Here is a 26,500-nt window from a genome sequence, read left to right as displayed (position 1 = left end):
GATTGTGTTAGTTAGTTACTTTGTTTAGTTTATTGTCACGTGTACCGAGGTACAGTGAAAGCGTTTTTGCTACGTGCTAACCAGTCAGCAGTAAGTCAGATTACAATCGAGCCGTCCACAGTGTACAGATACAGGATAAAGGGTGTAACGTTTAACTAGATAACGTCCTGTAAAATCCAATTAAACATTCATTCATTCATTCATTCAGATAGTCCGAGGGTCTCCAATGAGGTAGATGGGAGGTCAGGATCGCTCTCGGGTTGGTGATAGGATGGTTCAGTTGCCTGATCACAGCCGGGATAACAGCAGTTGAACAGAGGGATCTAGGAATAACTGTGCATAGGTCCCTGAAGGTGGAATCTCATGTAGATAGGGTGGTAAAGAAAGCTTTTGGTGTGCTGGCCTTTATAAATCAGAGCATTGAGCATAGAAGTTGGGATGTAATGTTAAAATTGTACAAGGCATTGGTGAGGTCAATTCTGGAGTATGGTGTACAATTTTGGTCGCCAAATTATAGGAAAGATGTCAACAAAATAGAGAGAGTACAGAGGAGATTTACTAGAATGTTGCCTGGGTTTCAGCACCTAAGTTACAGAGAAAGGTTGAACAAGTTAGGTCTTTATTCTTTGGAGTGCAGAAGGTTAAGGGGGGACTTGATAGAGGTCTTTAAAATTATGAGAGGGATAGACAGAGTTGACGTGGATAAGCTTTTTCCATTGAGAGTAGGGAAGATTCAAACAAGAGGACATGACATGAGAATTAAGGGACAAAAGTTTAGGGGTAACATGAGGGGGAACCTCTTTACTCAGAGAGTGGTAGCTGTGTGGAATGAGCTTCCAGTGGAAGTGGTGGAGGCAGGTTCGATTTTATCATTTAAAAATAAATTGGATAGTTATATGGACGGGAAAGGAATGGAGGGTTATGGTCTGAGTGCAGGTAGATGGGACTAGGTAAGAGTAAGTGTTCGGCACAGTCTAGAAGGGCCGAGATGGCCTGTTTTCCGTGCTGTCATTGTTATATGGTTATATGGGAAGAAACTGTCCCTGAATCTGGAGGTGTGCGTTTTCACACTTCTGTACCTTTTGCCTGATGGGAGAGGGGAGAAGAGGGAGTGGCCAGGGTGAGACTGGTCCTTGATTATGCTGCTGTTTTTCAGCGTTCGGTAGAGAGTGGCTCTCAAATCCAATGTCCCTAATGCATGTATTTGCCTCACCTATCTGTCCAGTGTTAAATTATATCTCGTACAGTGTCATTTCATAGTTCATGAGAAGCAGCTTTTAAGTTTCCATCTGTGACACTTGGTACATGGATTGGAAAGGGATATGGGCCAAACGTGGGCAAATGGGACTAGCTTACATAGATGAGGCATCTTGGTAGCATGGACAAGTTGGGCCGAAGGGCCTGTCTCCGTGCTGTATGACTCTGACTACCTTTGCTTGTTGAGGATATAGACAGGATATAGTCTTTTACCCAGAGTAAGGGAATCAAGAACCAGAGGACATGGGTTTAAGGTGAGAGGGGAAACATTTAATGGGGGAACCTTTTCCTCAGACGGTGGTGGGTGAATGGAACGAGCTGCCAGAGGAGGCGGTTGAGACAGGGACAGGGACTATAACATCATTTAGTTTACTTTATTTATAGTTTAGAGATACAGCGCGGAAACAGGCCCTTCGGCCCACCGGTTCCGCGCCGACCAGCACATTATCACTATCCTACAGCCACTAGGGACAATTTTTACATTTACCAAGCCAATTAACCTACAAATCTGTACGTCTTTGGAGTGCGGGGGGAAACCAAAGATCTCGGAGAAAACTCGCGCCGATCACGGGGAGAGCGTACAAACTCCGTACAGACAGCACCCGTAGTCGGGATCGAACCTGGGTCTCCGACGCAGCATTCGCTGTAAGGCAGCAACTCTACCGCTGCACCACCGTGACATCCCAGAGTAATTTAAATGACATTTAGACAGGTACATGGATAGGAGAGGGAAAAGGGCAAAAAACGCGGGGCAGATATATTTCCCTCCTTTAGGGCTGCCTCTTGATGTCAGGGAGTTTACGTTGTTGGCACGATACAATGATCGATTAACCCATGTCCACCCACAATGTGTCAAAACCCGTCTCAAGAAATTTTCCGTGTAGAAAGGAAACCTCCCCTTTTCTGTTTCCATTTACTTGAGGAATTAAAGAGACACCCCTCCCCAAGCTATTTAATACGTAGAATTTAACTTAATTCAACAAATATTCTAAATTGTCAAATGTACAAAAGGGAGCATGCAAGAATAACAAGCAGAGCACGATTGCCGTTACTTTTAAGGGTGGCTGAGCAATAATGTGGAGCCAGGTTAATCCTTTAGAAAGATTGGGTAGCACAGTGGCGCAGCGGTAGAGCTACTGCCTTATGGGGCTGTCCCACTGTACGAGCTAATTCAAGAGTTCTCCCGAGTTTCCCCTGATTCGAACTCGGAGAATTACGGTAATAGCCGCTCGTAGGTACTCGGGGCTCTCGTGGACATTTTTCAACGTGGTGAAAAATCTTCACGAGTCTTCATGAGCTTACATGAGTTTCCCGAGTACCTGCCATTAGCGTTATGAACCGCGAAGAGACGTCCCGAGCTCTGACGTACCCGCTACGTACATTCTACGTGCTGACCACGACTTTGTTTTTTTTGTTAAACTCGGGAGAGCTCTTGAATTAGCTCATACAGTGGGACAACCCCTTAACAACGCCGGAGATCCGGGTTTGACCCTAACTACGGGTGCTTGTCCGTACGGAGTTTGTACGTTCTCCCCGTGACCTGCATGAGTTTCTCCGAGATCTTCGGTTTCCTCCCACGTTCCAAAGACGTGCAGGTTTGTAGGTTAATTGGCTTGGTGTAAATTTAAAATTGTCCCTAGTGTGTGTAGGGTGGTGTTAATGTGCGGGGATCGCTGGTCGGTGCAGAGTCGGTGGGCTGAAGGGCCTGTTTCCGTGCTGTATCTCTAAACAAAACTAATCTAAACCAAATCTCAGGTAAGTGGGTTCTGGAATATCTCTTCTTCACAAACATGTTTTCGAATGCAAGATAATTTTGTGGAGCGTAAATAGATGTTGGGTTTAACAAAGGGAAAATGGCTGAAGGATAATGGAATTGGAATATATTGGTAACACTATACAAAGCTGCCCTTTCTCCTTGCTTCATATCTCATCTCATCACAGCTGGTAGAGCCGTTACCTCACAGCAACAGAGACCCGGGTTCGATCCTGACCTCGGCTGCCGTCGGTGCGGAGCTTGCACGTTTTCCCTGTGGCTGCTTGGGTTTCCTCCGGGCGCTCCGGTTTCCTCCCATATCCCAAAGTAGATGAATTGGCCCGCTGTAAATTGCCCCTAGTGTGAAGAGAGTGGATGTGGAAGTGGGTTAACACAGAACTAATGCGAGCAGGTGGCCGATGGTCGGTGTGGACTCAGTGGGCCGAAGGGCCTGTTTCCATGCTGTATCTTTCAATCAATCACCCTTCACCCTACCCCAACAACTGAATAGCCAATCAATAAACATGCTCCAGCTCCCACCTCCCCCACCCCCTGTAAAGTGCCAACTTGATGCAGCTTTATAGGACTTTGGTTAGGACGTATGTGGAGTATTGCGTACAGTTCTGGTCATCCCATTACAGGAAGGATGTGGAGGCTTTATAAAGAGTGAAGAGGAGGTTTGCCAGAATGATGCGTGGATCAGTTGCTTTTAGCCACAGGGAGAGGTTGGACAGACTTGGATTGTTTCCTCTGGAACGCCGGAGTTTGCAGGGAGATCTGACAGAAATATATCAAGTTATAAGAGGCATAGATAGGGTAGACAGTCAGAACCTTTTTTCCCAGGGCGGAAGAAAATATCAAATTCTAGAAGGCAGAGCTTTGTAGTGAGAGGGACAAAGTTTAAATAAGTTGTGTGGGGCAATTTTCTTTAACACACAGAGTTAAGAGTGTCTGGGGTGATGGAGGCTGATACGTTAGTGGCATTTAAAAGACTTGGATAGGCAGATGTATATACAGGGAATAAAGGGATGTGGGTTTTGTGCAGGTACAGAAGCGATGGCCATGGCATCATGTGTAGGAAGGAACTGCAGATGCTGGTTTATGTATCTACCAAAGATAGACACAAAATGCTGGAGTAATTCAGCGAGTCAGGCAGCATCTCTGGAGTAAAGGAATAGGTGACGTTTCAGTTCAAGACCCTTCTTCAGACTGCGAGTCGGGGGAGAGGGAAACTAGAGGTTTGAAAGGGTTCAGAACAAATCACTGATGACAATGGAAAGGTGGAGCCCACAATGGTCCATTGTTGGCTGTGGAAGAGGTGATAATTGAAGGGATGCGAACAGTGAAACTAGCAGGATGACCAGAGTGGGGGAGGAGGGAGAGGCACAGACATAGTGGGCTGAAGGGCCAGTTCCTGTGCGGCACCGTTGTGTGTTCTATGTATGGATGGGGTTCCAGTGATCAACAGGACCTTGGCAAGGCGCTGACACGACATGGAGAGAAAATTAGTTACTTCAATTCTCAAAGTGGAAATAATCCGCAAAGACATGTCCAACATGTACTGAGAAAAATAGATTTTTTTAAAGAACTATGTAAAACCCAAACATAAAAGGCTGTATAAAAAGTGAAATGTTCAAACTGAACTACACAAGATTGTCTATTGTGTAAGCAAAGCCGAGGCAGTTTTGGAATGCTAGTGTTGAGGCGTTAGTTACAGATGGTGGGTATGGAAGCGTGTAATTTCGGGAAGGTTTATCAAATCTGTACACAGGAACGGTGACATTGGGAGTTATAGAACACATGTTCCTGAGAAGAATAGTTTGTTCATCCTTCACTTTCCCTCCCACTTTCTGGGCAAAATATATTATAATTCCCACACTAGCTCTCATTGGCATTAAGAGATTGATGCCAAATCACATTGCCCAATAAAGTTCCTTGATCCTATTGACTTCCTGGACACTTTGGTTTAGTTTTTAGTTTTATAGAACAGCCCTTTGGCCCACCGAGTCCACGCCGACCAGTAATCCCCACTCATTAACGCCATCCTAGGTAGACAAAAGTGCTGGAGAAACTCAGCGGGTGCAGCAGCATCTATGGAGCGAAGGAGATAGGCAAAGTTTCGGGCACAAACCCTTCTTCAGACTGAAGGGTTTCGGCCCAAAACGTTGCCTGTTTCCTTCGCTCCATAGATGCTGCTGCACCCGCTGAGTTTCTCCAGCACTTTTGCCTACCTTCGATTTTCCAGCATCTGCAGTTCCTTCTTAAACACTATCCTACACACACTAGAGACAATTTGGCGCAGCAGTAGAGTTGCTGCCTTATGCCCGACAGAGACCCAGGTTCGATCCCGACTACGGGTGCTGCCTGTATGGTGTTTGTACGTTCTCCCTGTGACCTGCGTGGGTTTTCTCCGGGTGCTTCGGTTTCCTACCACATTCCAAAGACATACAGGTTTGTAGGTCAATTTGGCTTCGATAAAAATTGTAAAATGTGTGTAGGATGGTGCTAGTGTGCGGGGTGATCGATGGTCGACGCGGCCTCTGCTGGGCCGAAGGGCCTGTTTCCACGCTGGGTGTACAAACTAAACTGAACTTAAATCAATGTTCTCTGAACATGCTCGTGAACAAGGGGGGCAAGCTGATGGGGCATGTTTTAACGTATCCCTGGAACGCAAGTATTGCGCCAGCGACAGTGTGCCAGAACTGATAGCGGAGTTTGCATGCCTCACCCCTGGACTAGCGTTTGAACCTGCAGCGGCTCAGACCCGTGGGATGGGAACGCAGCCAAGCTGACAAATAACAAGGGACTCTCTCATCCAAAAAGCAATATTATTATCTTCATGCGAGCCAAAATTCTTAGGTTATTACCAAGTGTTTACAGTACTTGGGCGGCTGGAAAATTAAAAATTGTTGCATGCATTTTGTGGGATTTTGTGGAAATTGATAAATAAGAGAACGCACATTTTCATCCTTTCAAACTGGAGATGGACCCTTCATAGTAAAAACCATGGCATATTCATTAGTATTAACCCAAGGTATGAGACTTGCATGCATTCAACAAAACCTGGTCCCTATTTGGTCTGGACACATATTTATATTTAAGAAAAACAAAGTGCTGGAGGAACTCAGCGGGTCAGGCAGCCTGTGGAAGGAATGGACAGGCGACTTTTCACGTTGAGACTCTCCTTTTGACATGTAGTTTACAGTCACAGATAGAGTGATACAGTGTGGAAACAGGCCCTTCGGCCCAACTTGCCCACACCGGCCAACATGTCCCAGCTACACTAGTCCCACCTGCCTGCGCTTGGTCCATATCCCTCCAAACTTGTCCTATCCATGTACCTCTCTAACTCTTTCTTAAACGTTGAACTATCTCCTCCGGCAGCTTGTTCCATACACCCACCACCCTTTGTGTGAAAAGGTTACCCCTCAAATTCCTATTAAATCTTTTCCCCCTCACCTTGAACCTATGACCTATGGTCCTCGATTCCCCTACTCTGGGCAAGAGATTCTGTGCATCTACTCAATCTATTCCTCTCATGATTTTATACACCTCTATAAGATCACCCCTCATCCTCCTATGCACCAAGGAATAGAGACCCAGCCTACTCAATCTCTCCCTATAGCTCACACCTTCTAGTCCTGGCAACATCCTCGTAAATCTTTGAATCCTTTTAAGATTGACAATATTTTCCCTATAACATGGTGCCCAGAACGGAACCCAATATTCTAAATGTGGTCTCATCAACATCTTATACAACTGCAACATGACCTCCCAACTTCTGTACTCAATGCTCTGACTGATGAAGGCCAATGTGCCAGAAGCCTTTTTGACCACCTTATCTACCTGCAACTTGACCTCCAAGGAACCATGCAGCTGCACTCCTAGATCCCTCTGCTCTACAACACTACCCAGAGGACTACCATTCAATGTGTAGGTCCTGCCCTTATTAGACTTCCCAAAATGCAACACCTCACAGTTCTCTGTATTAAATTCCTCAGCCCACCTGGCCAATCGATCCAGATCCTGCTGTAATCTTTCACAACCATCTTCACTATCTGCAAAACCACCCACTTTTTTTTATCATTTCCAAACTTGCTGATCTTGCCCTGTATGTTCTCATCCAAATCATTAATATAGATGACAAACAGTAACGGGCCCAGCACCGAACCCTGAGGCACACCACTAGTCACAGGCCTCCAGTCCGAGAAGCATCCTTCCACCATCACCCTCTGCTTTCTCCCATGAAGCTTTTTTCCTACAGTATCCATTCAGCTATCTCTCCTTGGATCCCATGCGATCTAACCTTCCAGAGCAGCCTACCATGTGGAACCTTGTCCAACGCCTTACTGAAATCTATGGGTAATTATAGTTTCGTTTCGTTTAGAGATACAGCACAGAAACAGGCTCTTTGGCCCACCAAATCCATGCCGATCAGCGATCTCCGCACATTAACACCATCCTACACTCACTAGGGACAATTTATGTTTATACCAAGCCAATTCACTTACAAAAATGTACGTCTTTGGAGTGTGGGAGGAAACCGAAGATCTTGGAGAAAACCCGTGCAGGGCACTGGGAGAACGTACAAACTCTGTAGAGACAGCACCCGTAGTCGGATCGAACCCGGGTTTCAGGTATTGTGAGGCAGCGAGTCTAGCGCTGCGCCACCGTGCCGCCCTTACGGGAGAGAAAGCTGGAAAAGAGGGGTGAGGAGAGGACAAAGCTGGGCAAGTGATAGGTGGATACAGGTGATGAGAGGGGGTGGTCTCTTGTGTCTGTTCTGGCATTAAGTAGCTACTCTGCCAAATTGTAAACCATAGCCCCATTCAGAAATGTATTATTTAATCATTCACATCCATCTTGTACATCACTGTCTCAGACGTAAACGTGGACATGGCGGTGAGTGGGTTTGTAGATGACGCTGAGATTGCTGGAGTCGCAGACTGTGAGGAAGGCTGCCAAAGTATACAGAGGGATAGAGATCAGCTACAGAAATACGGGGAAATGGCAGATGGAATTTAATCCGAGCATGTGTAGTTGTTGCTCTTCGGATGGTCGAATGCAAGGGGGAATTAATGGCAATGCCCTCAGCAACACAGATGTACAGAGGGGTGTTGGGGATCAAGTCCATTATCTCTGAAAGTGGCAACACAAGTAGATAGGTGGCAAAGAAAGGCATTGGAGCAGGCCCATCAATTCCGCCATTCAATCATGGCTGATCTATCTTTCCCTCTCAACCGCATTCTCCTGCCTCCTCCCCATCATCCCCTGACACCCGTACTAATCACGAATCTATCAATCTCTGCTTACCCAATAATACGCAGTAAAAATGCCAGTTAAAAGTATTGAGCGGGATATCGATCAGCCATAGAAATGGGCTGTGAAATGTTCCTGTGCAGTACTGTTCTATGTGGAGGGAGGAACTGCAGATGCTGGTTTAAACTGAAGATAGATGCAATATGCTGGAGTAACTCAGCAGGTCAGGCAGCATCTCTGGAGAGAAGGAATGGGTGATGTTTCGGGTCGAGACCCTTCTTCAGACCTATTGTACTGTTCCATGTTACACTTCACAGCAAATTGCAGAGAGCCAGGTGGACTCCTGGAGTGGGAGAGGCCTCGTAGTGTCATAAAGCGGCTCTGGACTCTAGAGTAAAGACATTGTCTTATGTCCCGAAACGGAACAATGAAATCCTTATTTGTAGCAGCACAATATATATGTAACCACAGTACTCTGTGAACACCATAGTAAACAGCAAAAACTGTAGGTAGTTGTGTGTGTGTATATACATGTATACATATACACAAAGGTACACAAAAAAGCTGGAGAAACTCAGCGGGTGCAGCAGCATCTATGGAGCGAAGAAAATAGGCAACGTTTCGGGCCGAAACCCTTCTTCGGACTTTCGGCCCGAAACGTTGCCTATTTCCTTCGCTCCATAAATGCTGCTGCACCCGCTGAGTTTCTCCAGCTTTTTTGTGTACCTTCGATTTTCCAGCATCTGCATTTCCTTCTTAAACACATATATATGTATTTATATGTGGGATGCATCCCACTTTTGCATCCTACAAGCTAGGGGCAATTACTTTTCCCACAGAGGCCAAGTTACAAGTCACTACAAAGCCACACGTCTATGAGATGTGGGAGGAAACTGCAGCACCCGGAGGAAACCCACGCTGTCACAGGGAGAAGGTACAAACTCCACATACAGACAGCACCCGAGGTCAGGATCGAACCCGGGTATCTGGCGCTGTCAGGCTGCAACTCTATTGTTGCGCCACTGTGCTGTCCCACACAAACACTCCTTATACAAACAGTAAGACAGAGCAAGTTAGCGCAAGTTGGAGAATTCAAGATTTGGTGTTGAGTCCTGCAAGCTGTAGCTTGAGTGCGGTGTGGGCCTTTCAGTCTATGCTGGGTGGTGTTGTAACATCACTCGAGGCCACAGGCAGAGATCAGAGAGGGAGAGGGATCATGAATCAAAATAGAGACATCTGCAAATGCTGCAAGAGGGCAGCACGGTGGCGCAGTGGTAAAGTTGTTGCCTCACGGCGCCAGAGATCTGGCTACGGGTATACGGAGTTTGTACGTTCTCCCCGTGACCGCGTGGGTTTTCCCCGGGTGCTCCGGTTTCCTCCCACACTCTAAAGACGTACAGGTTTAGAGGCAAGTTGGCTTCAGTAAACATTGTAATGGGCCTGTCCCACTTAGGGGATTTTTCAGCAGAGTGCCAGTGACTGTCAGAGGCACACACGCACGCACACGCAAGCGGGGGGAGCGCTGTCTGAAATTCACACGGTGCAAAGCCAAGGTGATACAGACACACACTGCGATGAACAGGAAGGTTGGCGCTGTAATTAAGACGGCTAGCACAGTGTATGGTGGAGGGGAGAAGAGAAGGGGAGAGAAGGAGTGGAGACACTTTTAAGAAGCCAGATAACGTTTAATAAGCCAGAGATACGCAGCTGTGAAGTTCGGCGGACATTTAACATTACCGGTCGTTTATCCTCCGTTCTGAAAACCCCTGCTTATGTTTTTTTCCCCCAATGAGCCAATGAAAATGACCGGTCAGTAAAGGCAATTAACTAAAACTACCTACGACTACCTCGCTTACCCATAACTACATGGCGACCCCACTACAACTACACCTACGACTACAGGATTATTGATTTTCTCCATTGCCACGAAATCTTTGGTCGGAGAAAATGTTCAATATGTTGAAAAATTTGCGGCGACCATTCTGAGGCCGCGACTAGTTCCCAGAATGCGGGAACTCCTCGCGACCCGTGAAGGAGACTCACCAGAGACCCCCAGCGAACATGTGGCGACCATGTGGCGAGCGCAGTCTCCTGCACTCGCCTAAAATGTCACCTAAGTGGGACAGGTCCATAAGTTGTCCCTAGTGTGTAGGATAGTGCTAGTGTATGGGGTGATCGCTGGTCAGTGCAGACTCTATGGGGTGAAGGGCCTGTTTCCGAGCTGTATCTCTAAAGTCTGAACGCAAGGTGCTGGTGTAAACCAGCGGGTCAGGCAGCGTCCGTGGAAGGGTAAAACGTAGACAGAAGGAACTGCAGGTGCTGATTTACTTAAAAAAAAGGCACAAAGTGCTGGAGTCAGGAAGCACCTCTGGAGGAATATGGATAAGCAGGTCAGGTCCCTTCAGACTGATTGTGGTTGGGGGCGGGGGGAGGGAGAAAGCTGGAAGAGAGGTGGAGGTGGGACAGAACCTGGCAAGTGATAGGTGGATGCAGGTGAGGGGGGATTAATTGTTAGATGGGAGGTCAAAGCCAGAGATGAAAATAAGAGAAAGGGCTGTAAGTTAAGGCATGAAATGTGAAGCCAGAGGAAAGGGGGAGGAATGGAATAGTCAGTGTAGTCGGAGGAATGGGTGCAACCCAACAGTATGAACAGTGGCGCAGCGGTAGAGTTGCTGCCTCACAGCGCCAGGGACAGGGGTTCCATCCTGACCATGGGTGCTGTCTGTACAGAGTTTGTAACTTCTCCCCGTGACCTGCGTGGGTTTTCTCCTGGTGTTCCGGATTCCTCCCACACTCCAGACATACAAATTTGTAGGTTGATTGGCTACTGTAAGTTGTAAATTGTCCCTGGTGTGTGTAGGATAGGAGTGATCGGCTCGCACTTGGTGGGCAGAAGGGCCTGTTTCCGCACTGTTTCTCTAAAGTCTAAAACTCTGGCAGGACAAATAAACAAATGGAATGACAATAATAATGCTACTTCCTCCAAAGTTGGGCGGCTTTGTAGGTTAATTAGCCTCCGTTTTAAAAAGCCTTGCCACTAGTGTGTAGGGAGTAGATGAGAAAGTGAGATAATGTGGAACTAGCTCGGTGAGCCGAAGAATCTGTTTGCATGCTGCATCTCTGAACTAAACATCAAATTTGAATTAAACTATACAAATCTATTCATAAGATCATACTGATTAAGGTGGACTGATTGAGAGTTTGGGTGGGTCTGTGCACAATTCCAAATGCATTATGTTGGCTGAGGTTGTTGAGGAAATGAGAGTTAAAAAACAATGCTCCCACTGTTTTGGCTTCGTTTCAAACCAAGGACCAGCCAATTCCATTAAAGTTTAACCCCCTGTTTTGTTTGCCAAAATACAGGCAAATCAGCGTACAATGTTTGACGCGGGAGATTGGGCAAAGGGATATCATGTTCATACGTTATAGGAGCAGAATAAGGCCATTCAGCCCTTCATGTCTACTCTGCCGTTCAATCCTGGCTGATCTATCATTCCCTCACAACCCCATTCCCCTGCCTGCTCCCTGTAACCCCTGACACCCGTACTAATCAAGTATCTAGTGTCAAGTAGCTGACAATGTCCAGCAAGTGAGAGGCTTTTAAAAGTGAGAGAGGGAGAGGTTAGGTAGACAAAAATGCTGGAGAAACTCAGCGGGTGAGGCAGCATCAATGGAGCGAAGGAAATAGGTGACGTTTCGGGTCGAGACGCTTCTTCAGACTGACGTGGGGGGGTGGGGGGGCGGGAAGAAGAAAGGAAGAGGTGGAGACAGTGGGGCCGTGGGAGAGCTGGGAAGGGGAGGAGAAAGCAGGGACTACCTGAAATGGGAGGTCAATGTTCATACCGCTGGGGTGTAAACTACCCAAGCAAAATATGAGGTGCTGCTCCTCCAATGTGCGGTGGGACTTACTCTGGCAATTGTGGAGGCCCAGGACAGGACTCAGAATGGGAGGGGGAGTTGAAGTGCTGAGCCACCGGGAGATCAGGTTGGTTAACGCAAACTGAGCGGAGGTGTTGGGCGAAGCGATCGCCAAGCCTGCGCTTGGTCTCACCGATGTAGAGCAGCTGACACCTAGAGCAGCGGTTGCAATAGATGAGGTTGGAGGAGGTGCAGGTGAACCTCTGCCGCACCTGGAAAGATGGCTTGGGTCCTTGAATGGAGTCGAGGGGGGAGGTAAAGCGACAAGTGTAGCATTTCCTGCGGTTGCAAGGGAAAGTGCCCGGGGAGGGGGTGGTTTGGGTGGGAAGGGACGAATTGACCAGGGAGTTACGGAGGGAGCGGTCTCTGTGGAAAGCAGACAGGGGAGGAGATGGGAAGATGTGGCCAGTGGTGGGATCCCGTTGGAGGTGGCGAAAATGTCGGAGGATTATTTGTTGTACGTGACGGCTGGTAGGGTGGAAGGTGAGGACAAGGGGGAATCTGCCCTTGTTACGAGTGGGAGATTGGGGAGTGAGAGCAGAGTTATGGGGTATAGAAGAGACCCTGGTGAGAGCCTCATCTATAGTCGAAGAGGGGAAAGCCCGTTCCCTAAAGAATGAGGACATCTCCGATGCCCTGGTTTGGAACACCTCATCCTGGGTGCAGATTCGGCGCAGAAGGAAAAATTGGAAGTAGGGGATAGAGTCCTTACAGGAAGCAGGGTGGGAAGAAGTGGAGTCCAGATAGCCATGGGAGTCAGTGGGTTTGTAGTAGATGTCGGTCAGTAGTCCGTTACCTGTGATAGAGATAGTGAGGTCTAGAAACGGTAAGGAGATGTCGGAAAAGGTCCAGGTGAATTTGAGTGCCGGATGGAAGTTAGTGGTGAAATGGATGGTCAGTGAATTCAGCATGGGTGCAGGAGGTAGCACCAATGCAGTCGTCGATGTAGCGGAGGTAGAGATCGGGGATAGGACCATGGTACGCCTCGAACAAGGAGTCTTCGACGTACCCTACAAAGAGGCAGGCATAGCTTGGGCCCATAGCTACGCCTTGGATTTGGAGGAAATGTGAGGAGTCTAACGAAAAGTTGTTAAGGTTAAGGACCAGCTCCGCTAGGCAGAGGAGAGTATCAGTAGACTGGGATTGGTTGGTTCTGTGGTCGAGGAAGAAACGGAGGGCTTTAAGACCCTCCTGGTGGGGGATGGAGGTGTAGAGTGACTGGACATCCATGGTGAAGATGAGGGAATGGGGGCCTGGAAAACGGAAGTCATGGAGGAGACGAAGAGCGTGTGAGGTGTCTTGAACATAGGTAGGGAGGGGTTTGACCAGTGGGGGGGGGGGGATAGGATGGAGTGTGTGGAAATAAGTTTGGTGGGACACGAACAAGCAGAAACAATGGGTCTGCCAGGACAGTCAGGTTTGTGGATTATGGGGAGAAGGTAAAATCGGGCCGTGCGGGGCTGGGGAACGATGAGGTTGGAGGCTGGGGAGGCAGGGAGCCGGAAGTGATGAAGTCGGTGATTGTGCTAGAGATGGTGGCCTGGTGCTCGTGTGTGGGGTCATGGTCATGGTCCAAGGATAAGTAGGAGGAGGTGTCTGAGAGTTGGCGCCTGAGCGAGAGTTCAGGGGCTGCATGTTCGTGTCAGAGTGAAGGTAATGTGGATGCTCCTGGCTCGAGGAGGTACTATGGATGCCAGGCTGTGGTCACAATACAAAAGGATGCCTGGGTCAGATCCACACAGCTGGGATCAGGTGAATTGTTTTTGTTCAATTTTGGAGATACACCACGGAAACACTCCCTGCGGCCCATCGAGCCCGCGCCGACCAGTGATACCCGCACACTAACACAAGGGGCAATTTTACAAACCTGTACGTCTTTGCAGTGTAGGAGGAAACCGGACCACCCGGAGAAAATCCACGTGGCCATGGGGAAAACGTACAAACTCCATACAGACAGCGCCCGTAGTCAGGTTCGAACCCGGGTCTCTGGCGCTGCAAGGCAGCAACTCCACTGCTGCGCCACCGTGCCTCCAGGTGCTTGCCCAACCTCTCCCATTGCTCAGATCCTCAAATTCTGGTAACAGCCTCGGAAATCTCATATGGGGCACATATAAAGATAAATTCACAGAGTCTTTTACCCAAAGATGGTGGAATAATGAACAAATGGACATAGGTTTAAGGTGAGAGGAGAAAGTATTTAATAGGAGTCCAGGGAACAACCTTTTTACCAAAAAGGGCCACATATATGGAATGAGTGGTTGAGGCACGTGTAATATGAACATTTAAAAGACATTTGGACAGGTACATGGATAGGAAAGGTGTAGAGGGATATGAGGCAAAGGCGGGCAAATGGGACGGGCTTCGATGGGCATCTTGGTTGGCATGGATGGGTCAAAGATGTTTAATTGTCATATGTGCTGAAAACAGAACAATGACATTCTTAAGGGCCTGTCCCACTTGAGCGTCATTTACGCGTCACGACGCGCGTGTCGTGATGCGCGCATGTTGCGCATTACGCACGCATGGTGCATGGTGACCTAGGCAGTCGCGTGCTGCACCCCAGGATTTTGGGATGTACAAAATCTTTGCGCGCCATCTGCGCGACGTGCAAATGATGCCCAAGTGGGGCAGGCCCTTTAGTGTGCAGCAGCACAATAGGTGACAGGTTTACGGGGAGGGGGGGGGGGGGGTGATTTAATGGGAACCTGAGGGGTAACTTTTGTTTTTACATAAAGGGTGCAGGGAGGTGTCAGGGGGCAAGGCAGGAGAATGGGATTGAGAGGCAAAGATAGATCAGCCATGATTCAATGGCGGAGTAGACTTGATGGGCCAAATGGCCTAATTCTGCTTCTAGAAGTTAAGGAAGAATCCACCAGAGGGGTTAGTTGAGGCAGGTACTATCATAACGTTTTAAGTTACATTAAACAAGTACATGGATAAGACAGGTTTAGAGAGATGTGGGCCCAACGCTGGCAGGTGGGACGTTTAGATGGGGCATGTTGGGCTGAGGGGCCTGTTTCCACGATGTAACCGGTCTAACAGGTCAGTAAACACAATAATCGAGGATAACAAGACTCAATAACCTAAAACAACCCAATATTACCACAAAAAGCCCAGAGTCTTTAGTGTAACCAAGACAGTACATAGTTTGCAGTTTAGATAGTGTTGTGTCGTGTACAAGAGCCTGATGGTTTTTAGGAAGAAGCTAGTCCTGAACATAATGGTCACGGTTTTCAAGCTCCTGTACCTTCTTCCCGATGCCAAGAGTGAAATGAGTGCGTGGCCAGGGTGGTGTGGGTCGCTGATGATGCTGGCTGTCTTTTTGAGGCATCGACTCCTGTAGATCCCTTCGATGGTGGGGCTGTGATGGACTGAAGGGCCTGTTTCCATGCTGTGTGACTCTGACTCTTAACAAGAATGTTTTTTTTTCCCCAACGTTCAGTTTTATAGGAAGGGCCTCGGAGATTTCTTCCTGGGATGTCTACTCCTGGCAGAAATGAGCACGCCGTTCGTGTCTCTTGCCAAAATACTTCGCCAGGTTTGTATCGTTGACAGATGAAGTGGAAAACAAATGTTGCAGAGTGTTGATACAAGATCAGGCAATGGGTAGGCAGTCAGAACCTGTATCCCAGGAGGGAAATGGCAAATGCCAGAGGGGCACAGCTTGAAGTTGTGAGGGGCAAGGTTTAAAGGAGACAGCACAGGGACGGTACAGCGGGTAGAGTCGCTGCCTCACAGCGCCAGAGACCCAGGTTCAATCCTGACCTCAGGTGCTGTCTGTGTGGAGTTTGCACGTTCTCCCTGTGGCCATAGGGGCTTCCTTCCGGTGCTCCGATTTCCTCCCACATCCCAAGGTTTGTAGGTTAATTGGCCTCAGTGAATTGCCTGCGGTGATCAGGGAGTGTATGAGAGAATAGGATAACATAGAATGAGAGTGAACGGATGATCAATGATCAGCATGGACTCGACAGGCCGAAGGGTCTGTTTCCGTGCTGAACTAAAGAGATGTGCGGGGGGGGGGGGGGGATTGTTTTAAACCATGGAGAGGGGGTGGGTGCCTGACACACAGGACAAAGTTTCAAGGAGATGTGCAGGACAAGTTTAAAAAAAACCACAGAGGGTGGTGTGTGTTTGCAACGCACTGCCAGGGGTGGTGGCATGAAATAGACTTGTGGATAGGCACATGGATATGCAGGGAATGGAGGGATATGGATCATGTGCAGGCAGATAAGAGATGGTCTTGGCATCATGTTGGGCACAGACATTGTGGGCTGAAGGGCCTGTTCCTGTGCTGTACTGCTCTATAATTCAATCATACTTTAATATCACGTTCCGGGTCGGGTGAGCGGGCGTAGGGAAGGGTAGTGGGACATATCTCCGCTTTTTTTTTTTCACTTCTTCGTTAGTTCAGAGGTTTTTCTTTTTTCTTTTACGTATCTTTTTTGAAATTCTTTCTTTTCCTTTTCCTTTCTTCTTCCTTTCCCTTCTTTCCTTATTTCTTTTTTCCGATTTATGTATTAGTTTATAAAATGTTAAAACTGAAGCTGTACGAAAATTATATAATTGTTATGTCGATTACTTTCTCCTTGTACAATTGCTTCTAATAAAATAAACAAATAAACAGATATCACGTACCTACGCTACCCCTCAGATTCATGCAGTAAAGCTCTGTGTTGCGTACAACCAGGTTAAATCATGCAGCAGACCATACAAAAGTTCACCGTACAGTCCTATCTGCCACACGAGCATCGTGCCTTCCCCCCCACCGGGTCCCCTCTCCATCTTGGCGGACCCCCTGCCAGGGCCCCCATTGTTCCCCGCTGCTTCCCCCTTTCGTTCTAGGTGCCTCCCCCAGCCGGGTCGTCCTCCTCCACTGGGTCCCCCCCCCCCCCATCGTTCCCGACAGCCCCGCCATGTAGCTGTCCGATGGCCCTCCTCACTCTAGTCACAAGTTCAGCCCAACTTGCCCACACCAGCCTACATGTCCCATCCAAACTAGTCTCACCCGCCTGCATTTGGCCCATTTCCCTCTAAACCTGTCCTATCCATGTACCTGTCTGATTGTTTCTTAAAAGTTGCAATAGTACCAGCCTCAACTACCTCATCCGGCAGCTCGTTCCGTACACCCACCATCCTTTGTGTGAAAAAGTTACCCCTCAGATTCCTATTAAATCTTTCCCCCTTCATCTTAAGCCTATGTCCCCTGGTCCTCGATTCCCCTACTCTGGGCAAGAGATTCTGTGCGTCTACCCGATCTATTCCTCTCATGATTTTATACACCTCTATAAAATCTCCCCTCATCCTCCTGTGCTTTAATAGACAATAGACAATAGGTGCAGGAGCAGGCCATTTGGCCCTTCGAGCCAGCACCGCCATTCAATGTGATCATGGCTGATCATCCCCAATCAGTACCCTGTTCCTGCCTTCTCCCCATATCCCCTGACGGAGGAGGGAGAGATAAAACAGCCATGATTGAATGGCGGAGTAGACTTGATGGGCTGAATGGCCTAATTCTACTCCTATCACTTATGACCTTATGACTCCGCTATTTTTAAGAGCCCTATCTAGCTCTCTCTTGAAAGCTATCTTTTAAGGCACAGAGTCCCAGCCTGCTCTTTTCGATTCTCTGTGTCTACCTGATCTATTCCTCTCATGATTTTATACACGCTTTTGTAGAAGATGGGTAATAAACTCTTTTTACCGTTACCAACAGTTGAAGAAGCAGGACACGATGCTGTACAAGATCAACGGAATCATGGTTCTGGTGACCTTCTTCGTCTGCCGGATCCTGGTGTTCCCCTTCATGTATTGGGCCTACGGCCGGCAGTACGGCATCCCGGCCTACAGGGTGCCGTTCCACATCCCTTGGCACTGCACCGTGGCCAACGGCCTGATCATGGCCCTGCAGCTCCACTGGCTCACTCTAATCGTCAAGAAGGCAGTGAAGATCGTCAAGGTCGAGTGAGCCCGCGGCTGGATTCCCCCCCGGCACCATCGGCATTCCCTGCACTCCCGCATGGGAGCCGGGGACCACCTGTTCAAGTTAGACACAAAACGCTGGAGTAACTCAGCGGGACAGGCAGCGTCTCTGTAGAGAAGGAACGGGTGAGGTTCCGGGTCGAGACCCCTCTTCACCTTGGGTACCGCAGGGCACCACGATCGATGGTTGCCGTGGTCATGGGCGTTGCCATGGTCACCGGCTCCTCTTGGCCCGAGCTCTGTCTCCAGACAGAGGGACCTGACAGATATGGAAGGGTAAAGTGTGAAAACGAGAGATCAAAGGGGGGGCCAAGATCAATTCTATTCTAGTCAACATTTTCCTTACCCTTCCATATCTCCGTGTCTCCCTCTCCCCTGACTCGCAGTCTGAAGAAGTGTCTCGACCTGAAACATCACCCATTCCTTCTCTCCAGAGATGCTGCCTGTCCCGCTGAGTTACTCCAGCATTCTGGGTCTATCTTCGGTGTAAGCCAGCATCCGATGCATTTTGTCTACCTGTTCAAGTGTGACCAGTTACTTCTACTTCTCCAGTATTTCATGCTGTGTCATTGTTGTGTTGGGATCATTGTTTGGAGACATTCATCAGAAAGTCAGCACTTGAATTCTTGATACCAGCTTCCTGACAATAATCAGGGCCGATGAATTTACCTCCATTTGCATTGTGTTGATTTCAATAATTCTGTAGCAGCAAATTTAAAGTTGTTTTTAAAGTTATAAACCAGTCTTTCACCAGCTTAGACTTAAGATGGTGGAGGCTCGTGGATATAAACTCGGATCTATGCAGTTTAAACTTTTTTTGTGATAATTGATAATAAATATTTTTATAAATCAAATTCACTTTTCCGTAACTTTTTCCACGCAAAGGGTGGCGGGTTTATGGAAAGAGCTGCCAAGAGGAGTTAGTTGAGGCTGTTACCATGGCAACGTCGAAGGAAAATTTAGACAGGTACATGGATAGGACAGGTTTAGAGGGATGTGGGCCAAATGTAGGCAGGTGGGACTAGTGTAGATGGGGCATGTTGGCCGGTATGGGCACGTTAGCCCTGTTTCCATGCTCCATGACTCTATAAGTTTAGTTTAGTTTAGTTTAGATACAGCGTGGAAACATGCCCTTGGGCCTACCGAGTCCGCACTGACCAGATATCCCCGCACATCAACACTACACACACTGGGGACAATTTTACATTTATATCAAGCCGATTAACCTATAAACTCATATGTCTGTGGAGTGTGGGATGAAACCGAAGATCTCGGTGAAAACCTTCACGGGTCTCAGGGAGAACATACAAGCTCCATACAGACAGCACCCGCAGTCAGGATCAAACTCATGTCTCTGGCGCTGTGAGGCAGTAGCTCTACCACTGCGCCATCTTAAATAACATTTTATTTCTTTCTTTAAAAAGATTGACCTTCCAAGCATTTCTGAAACTCACAATTAATGGTATCTATTCTTTAAGGTGAATCAATAGTATTGGTCAGAAATATGAATCCAGAGGGAATAAAGCCATCCATCTATCTTAACCACAGAGATTGCAGACGCTGGAATCGCGAAAAAACACAAAGTACTGGAGGAACTATATATATATTCAATAGTATATGGACACATTGATCTGTTCTGTATTCATGCCTACTATGTTCTGTTGTGCTGAAGCAAAGTAAGAATTTCATTGTCCTATCTGGGACACATGACAATAAACTCTCTTGAATGGGACGACAGATGGCACAATGGGCTAAGTGTTCGGCTGGCGACTGGAAGGTAGCCGGTTCGAATCCCGCTTGGAGTGCATACTGTCGTTGTGTCCTTGGGCAAGACACTTCACCCACCTTTGCCTGTGTGTGAATGTGTGTGAGTGATTGGTGGTGGTCGGAGGGGCCGTAGGCGCAGATTGGCAGCCACGCATCCGTCAGTCTGCCCCAGGGCAGCTGTGGCTACAGAAGTAGCTTACCACCACCGAGTGTGACTGAGGAGTGAATGAATAATGCGATGTAAAGCGCCTTGAGTATTAGAAAGGCGCTATATAAATCCCATCCATTATTATTATTGAATCTTGTTCTCAGCAGGTCAGGCAGCAACTGTGGAATAGATATCTGTATGTTCTCTCCACAGATGCTGCCTGACCCATTGCTCAGGCTTATTTGGACTCTGAAAAAGGGTTTCGTTTAAGTTTAGAGGGATGTGGACCAAATGCAGGCCGGTGGGAATATGGGCACATTGGGTCTGTTTCCAGGTTCTATGACGATAAATTTAGTTTAGTTTAGTTTAGAGATACAGCGTGGAAACAGGCCCTTCGGTCCACTGAGTCCACGCCAACAATGATCCCCGTACATTAACACTATCCTACACACACTAGGGACACCTTACAATTACACCAAGCCAATTAGCCAACAACCCTGTACGTCTTTGGAGTGTGGGAGGAAATCGGAGATCCCGGAGAAACCCCACGCAGGTCACGGGGAGAACATGCAAACTCCGTAAAGACAGCATCTGCAGTCAGATTGAACAAGGATCTCTGGCGCTGTAAGGCAACAACTCCACTGCTGCATCACTGTGCTCACCCTTAGTTAACTTTAGAGATACAGCACAGAATGGGTGGACAAAGGCCAGAGATGAAAAGGTGACAAAAGAAGACAAAAAAGACAAAGGATATTAAACAAGGAGTTAGACTAAATATTTACCACTTCACCTTAAACCTATGTCCTTTGCTCCTCAATTCCCCTACTCTGGGCAAGAGACTGTGCAACTACCCGATCTAGTCCTCTCATGATTTTATACACCTCTATAAGATCACTCCTCATCCTCCTGCGCTCCAAGTGTTAAGGTTCATTTCTAAAAACAGACAACTCACAGTAGGTTAAGTAAACCAACTCAAGCTTTATTGATCATCAGCCAGCGAGAGTGTCAGAGATACAGAGTTAATAATGCAACAGACACTTAACTCCCCAGTGCTACCACTCTAATGAATGAAGGCATGCAGCATCTTTTGTAGTGTTTTGGAAACGTAGTCACATGTTTATACAGAGTTGCAGCAATGACGTTTAACACAAAATCAATCACAGGCGGCGGTACCCATTCAAAGTATTCTTGTCACTAATACAATACTTGTGGTTATATCGATCACAACTGTTGATCACAAAATTTCCAGGAACAGGAACTTAGTCAAAAGCCCAACATTTGCAATTCTGTCTTAACAATGTAATCATCAATATTAGTAACAGCCAGAAGGTTTCTGTTGACAGAAACTACCGAGTCCCCAGGAAACACATCCTCTCCTACTATTGTCAGTTGCCGTTTGCTTGGGCATAACAGGAAGTCTATCAGAGCAGCTTGAATGCCAGCCTCTAACTTCCTGATTCCCACAGCTTTTCGAGTAGACCACAGAATTGCAACTTCAGCTTATTCAGAACCCAAAAAAGTCAAGCTAATCTTTTACTTAATAAAATATTTTATGCTAGAATTTATTCCTTAACTAGGATATTCTCACAATGATTAGAGTCGCAGCCTCCACAACCTCTCCCTATAGCTCAGACTCTCTAGTCCAAGCAACATCCTCGTAAATACTTCTCTGCACTCTTTCCAGCTTGACAACAGCTTTCCTATGACATGGTGCCCAGAACTGAACACAATACTCAAAATGTGGCCTCACCAACATCTTATACAACTGCAACATGACCTCCCAACATCTATACTCAATACTCTGGCTGATGAAGGCCAGAGTCTCCCTGACTTCCCACATTCTGTAAGAGAGGCGTATTATTACTGTACCACCCTTCTTTCATGCACTAGAGAGGAAGATTGACAAAACAAAGAAAGAACACCAACTGTGGGAATAGATCAGGTAAATGCACAAACTCTTGCCCAGAGTAGGGGAATCGAGAACCAGAGGACATAGGTTTAAGGTGAGAGGGGGGGAAAAAGGCTTAATTGGAATCTGAGGGGTAACTTTTTCCACACAAAGGGTGGTGCGTGTATGGAACGAGCTGGCAGAGGTAGTTGAGCTAGGAACTATGGCAATGTTTACAAAACAATTAGACAGTTAAATGGATAGGACAGGTTTAGAGGGATATGGGCCAAATGCGGGCAGTTGGGACTAGTGTAGCTGGGACATGTTGGTCAGTGTGGGCAAGTTGGGCCGAAGGGCCTGTTTCCACGTTGTGCGACTATGAACCTTATCCCACTGTCATCCTCTACACCAAAGATCTCAAGCCAAACTCACACTTACCCTCTTCAAAGTCAGCCAAGACAAAGCCTCAGATTCCACAAGGCACTTGACCTCCACATGTCCACTCAACTTGTCTGCCTTCCTTTGACAGAGCCTCTAGGAGCAGTCACTCCAGGATGGTAACTGCTTCGTGCTCAGCTCATTGACAATTTGGCTCTTGTTAACCGTGAGGCCCCATGAGCTTGCACGCCCTCGTTAAGTGTGGCCCCGTTAACAGGGTGGCCTCATTAATCGCATGGCTTCGTTAACAGTGTGAGGCTCATTAATTGCACGGCTTCGTTAAGTGTGTATCCATGTTAACAACAGCCTCGTTAACCCTGTGGCCCTGTTAACAGTGTGGCCTCGTTAACAGTGTGGCCTCGTTAACAGCGTGAGGCTTTGTCTTCACGTGGCTTTGTTAATCGTGTAGCCCCATAATATGGTGGAATTCTGCAAGAGGATGGAGAGAGACACGGTTAATTCAGAGACTTGTGTCGTGAACTTGAACTTTGAAGGTATGAGACGGGAACTGGCTAGGATAGACGGGCAAATTATACTTAAAGGGTTGACAGTGGAGATGCAATGGCGAAGATTTAATGACCGCATGGATGAACTCCAAAAATTGTTCATCCCTGTCTGGCGAAAAAAGTAAAACTGGGAAGGCAGCTCAACCGTGGCTGACGAGGGAAGTCAAAGACACTGTTACATCTAAGGAAGAGGCATATAAATTGGCCAGAAGAAGCGGCAAACCAGGCGGATGGAAGAAATTTAGAACTCAGCAGAGGAGGACAAAGGGGTTAATTAAGAGGGGGAAAAAAAGCAAAAGAAAGCTTGCGGGGAATATAAAAACTGACTGTAAAAGTTTCTACAGGTATGTAAAAAGGAAAAGATTAGTGAAGACGAATGTAGGTCCCTTACAGTCCAAGACAGGTGAATTTATAATGGGAAACAATAGGCTGTGGGCCGAACATCGAAAATGTGTCTAGAATTTAACTTTCGTGACCCACGTCTGGGAACTACATGAAATTTAGCACAGATTTAGATAAAATATAATTGAGGTCATAACTCGTCAGTGCCCAAAAGTTGCACATTAGAAGCTAATGTCCACAGCTAATTAGAAAATGAGGTCGACAAAGCGCCATCTAGTGTTCAATTCACTCAATTAGTTTCCTTCGCTCCATAGATGCTGCTGCACCCGCTGAGTTTCTCCAACTTTTTTGTGTATCTAGTGTTCAATGCTCATATTACTCCATGAGGAGCCTAATTCTGTGCTGCTGTCTATTCAAACCATACATTATACCATATATATATGACTTTTGAATATGACTGTAATTATATTATATAAAAATAATATAATGAATATAATGCTACACATGCTCTTCTGCTCCAACTCTCTCCACCCAACGGGCCGCGGCTGTGGACTGGGAACGTGGCCGGAGGCCTTTATCGATGCGCCGCGGTCTGGATGCCTTCCCGATCGCCGCGTAGAAGCCCAGTCCAGGGCCTCGCAGGTCGGCCGACAGAGCCTGCGGCTGGGGCCTGGGTCGGCACCACGGAGGCGTGAAGTGAGGCATCGACAGCGGTGAGGGCCCGGCAGCGGTGAAGTCTCTCGATGATGGGAAGCTTCGTGGCGGCAGCGATGCCTCGTGGGTCAGCCTGCAGTCGACGGTCGATGAGAGCGTGGAGGACCAACGTGAGGGAGGGGGAAAAACAATGGAGGGCCCGGTGTGGGGGAACGACTCTGAGGGGGGGGGGGAACAAAAGGGGGAGACAGCGTGCTTTGTAACGTTAGTGCCACAGGTGGCTTTTATTTGTATACATTCGGGATGCAGTAAAGAATCTCACTGGGCCTAGTGACATGCAACAATAAATTGTTCCATTCCATCCCAGTTTCTCCAATTGAAACCTGGTTACCTGTGTCTGGGGCTATAAACAAATATATTTTTTCCACTGTTCAAAAATAAAGGGGTATGGATTATGTGCAGATTAGATTATATTGGTATCATATACGGCATAGACATTGTGGGCCGAAGGGTCTGTTCCTGCACTGTACTGCTCTATGTTCTATATTGCTGAGTGTGGCGGCTCCCAAGGGTCGTGCCACCTTAGTGTCGAACCCCTCGGCACAGGAGTGGTTCAGTCCGGAGGCGGCCCTTAGCCGGAGGCTTTAAAGGCAGGGGTTTGGGTGCCATCTTCCTCTCGTTTGGTCTTCCCTACAACCGGGAGGAGCTGAATAAAAAGTGTCTCTCAAAACACGACTTTATGCTTAATTCCGAGACACACGCACTACATTGGTGACCCCCGACGCTCCATTGGCGTCATGATGGAGAACAGACAAAGCCCTACCTCCTCACAGGCCGGCCCGGCCCTGTCTCTGGACGCGGTCTCCATAAAACTGCCCAACTTCTGGACCACCCGGCCGCTCATCTGGTTCCAGCAGGCGGAGGCCCAGTTCAACCTGCGGTGCATCACGGTCGATGCCACCCGCTTCTATTACCTGGTGGGAGCCCTCGACCAGGATGCGGTTGAAGAGGTCACGGACTTCCTCGCAGACCCCCCGGACAATAATAAATACCTGCGTGTGTGTCAATAGAAGCTAATTTCAATGAGCAAGCACAGTTAAAAAGGGACAATGGTGTCTGACTACTGCGGGGAGGTTACCCTGAAATATTTTTTCCAAGACACCTTTTTTTCTGCTTGTCAATTTCCAATGTAACTTTTAAGTGATCCTCAAGTTGCCAAATGGAAATTGCATTATACTAACTAATTCAGCCCACAATAATGTTCCATAATTCGAGTGAATCATATCCAATTCACACTGTGGAAACACACGTTATACAGTAGCTGAGCCATCTGTAACTGAAATGTTAGCAGGAATAGTTTATTTAATTAGCAGCTGGGAGGGGCAGAAGGAACGCTGAGCCCGACCCCTGCTCAACCCCCAAGGACTGGAGGGGAAGATGGAGGGGGGGGCCGCAACGGCGGACGCAAGAACGATGGGGCTTACCTTTCGCGCCCTCAAGGTCGGCTGAGGTGGTGCCCCCATCACACAACCTCCCTTCTATTGACTCCATTTATATCTCACGCTGCCTCGGCAAGGCCACCAACATAATCAAGGACCCGTCGCACCCCGTCCACTCCCTCTTCTCCCATCGGGCAAAAGGTATAGAAGTGTGAAAACGCACACCTCCAGATTCGGGGACAGTTTCTTCCCAGCTGTTATCAGGCGACTGAATCATCCCACCACCACCAGAGAACAGTGCTGAACTACTATCTAACTCTTTGGTGACCCTCGGACTATCCTTGATTGGACTTTGTTGGCTTTACTTTGCAGAAAAACATTATTGCCTTTACATGTATCTGTATACTGTAAATGGATCGATTGTAATCATGTATTGTCTTTCTGCTGAGTGGATAGCACGCAACTAAAGCTAGACAAAAGTGCTGGAGAAACTCAGCAGGTGCAGCAGCATCTATGGAGCGAAGGAAATAGGCAACGTTTCGGGCCATTTTCTATAAACCTTTTCTGTACACTCTCTAATGTCATAGAGTCATACAACACAGAAACAGTACGAAAAAACGTTATTCATCCCGGGTAATTAATAGTGAAAACAAAAAGAAAAAGACAAGCGACTGTTGACTGGCTGCCGTGTGCACAGCGCCTTCACTGGGACAAATGAAGAAACAGACTTACCCCCTGGACCCCCTCCCCCACACTGGAGCCCCCTTTGTTCTCCTACTGTCCCTCACGGCGCCCCCCCCACGCCGGGTCCCCATAGTCTTCCCCTCCCCTCCCCTCCCAGGCTCATCGACCATGAGGTCCCACCGCCGCCGAGGCCCCCATCACCACCACCACTGAGGCTCCTTCAGCCTAGACAGGCCTCGCCGCCCGGCTTCACCAGTCCCCTGGGGGGCCTGCGGGGCGAGTCGGGCCTTCCGGGGCGCGTTCCGGTCACCGTTCTGGTTGGTGGTGGCGGCGCTGTGTTCGGCAGGTGGATCAGGCCCGCGCGGCTCCGCAGTACACTCCCGCGTGCGCAAGGCCTTTCACCCCAACGATCATGCCAACCAAGATACTCCATCTAAATTCATCCCATTTACCTTTGTTTGGCCCATA

General features: G+C 47.9%; 1 protein-coding gene across 2 annotated transcripts in view; it reads left to right on the top strand.

The window, feature by feature from the left end:
* Nucleotides 1-19,020, top strand: part of tlcd3a (TLC domain containing 3A) — a 50,552-nt gene extending 31,532 nt beyond the window's left edge. For both annotated transcript variants that reach the window (XM_033045622.1, XM_033045621.1), the window contains exons 5-6: nt 15,630-15,725; nt 17,901-19,020. In XM_033045622.1, coding sequence (XP_032901513.1) covers nt 15,630-15,725; nt 17,901-18,152 — 348 coding nt within the window. In that variant the 3' untranslated portion in view covers nt 18,153-19,020. The remainder of the gene's footprint in view (nt 1-15,629; nt 15,726-17,900) is intronic.
* The last annotated feature ends 7,480 nt before the right edge of the window (nt 19,021-26,500 follow it).

This window comes from Amblyraja radiata, chromosome 28 (assembly GCF_010909765.2).
Source record: "Amblyraja radiata isolate CabotCenter1 chromosome 28, sAmbRad1.1.pri, whole genome shotgun sequence".
NCBI classification, from domain to species: Eukaryota; Metazoa; Chordata; class Chondrichthyes; order Rajiformes; family Rajidae; genus Amblyraja; species Amblyraja radiata.
Note: the sequence above shows the minus strand (reverse complement) of the source record. Positions and strands in the feature narration are given on the sequence as shown.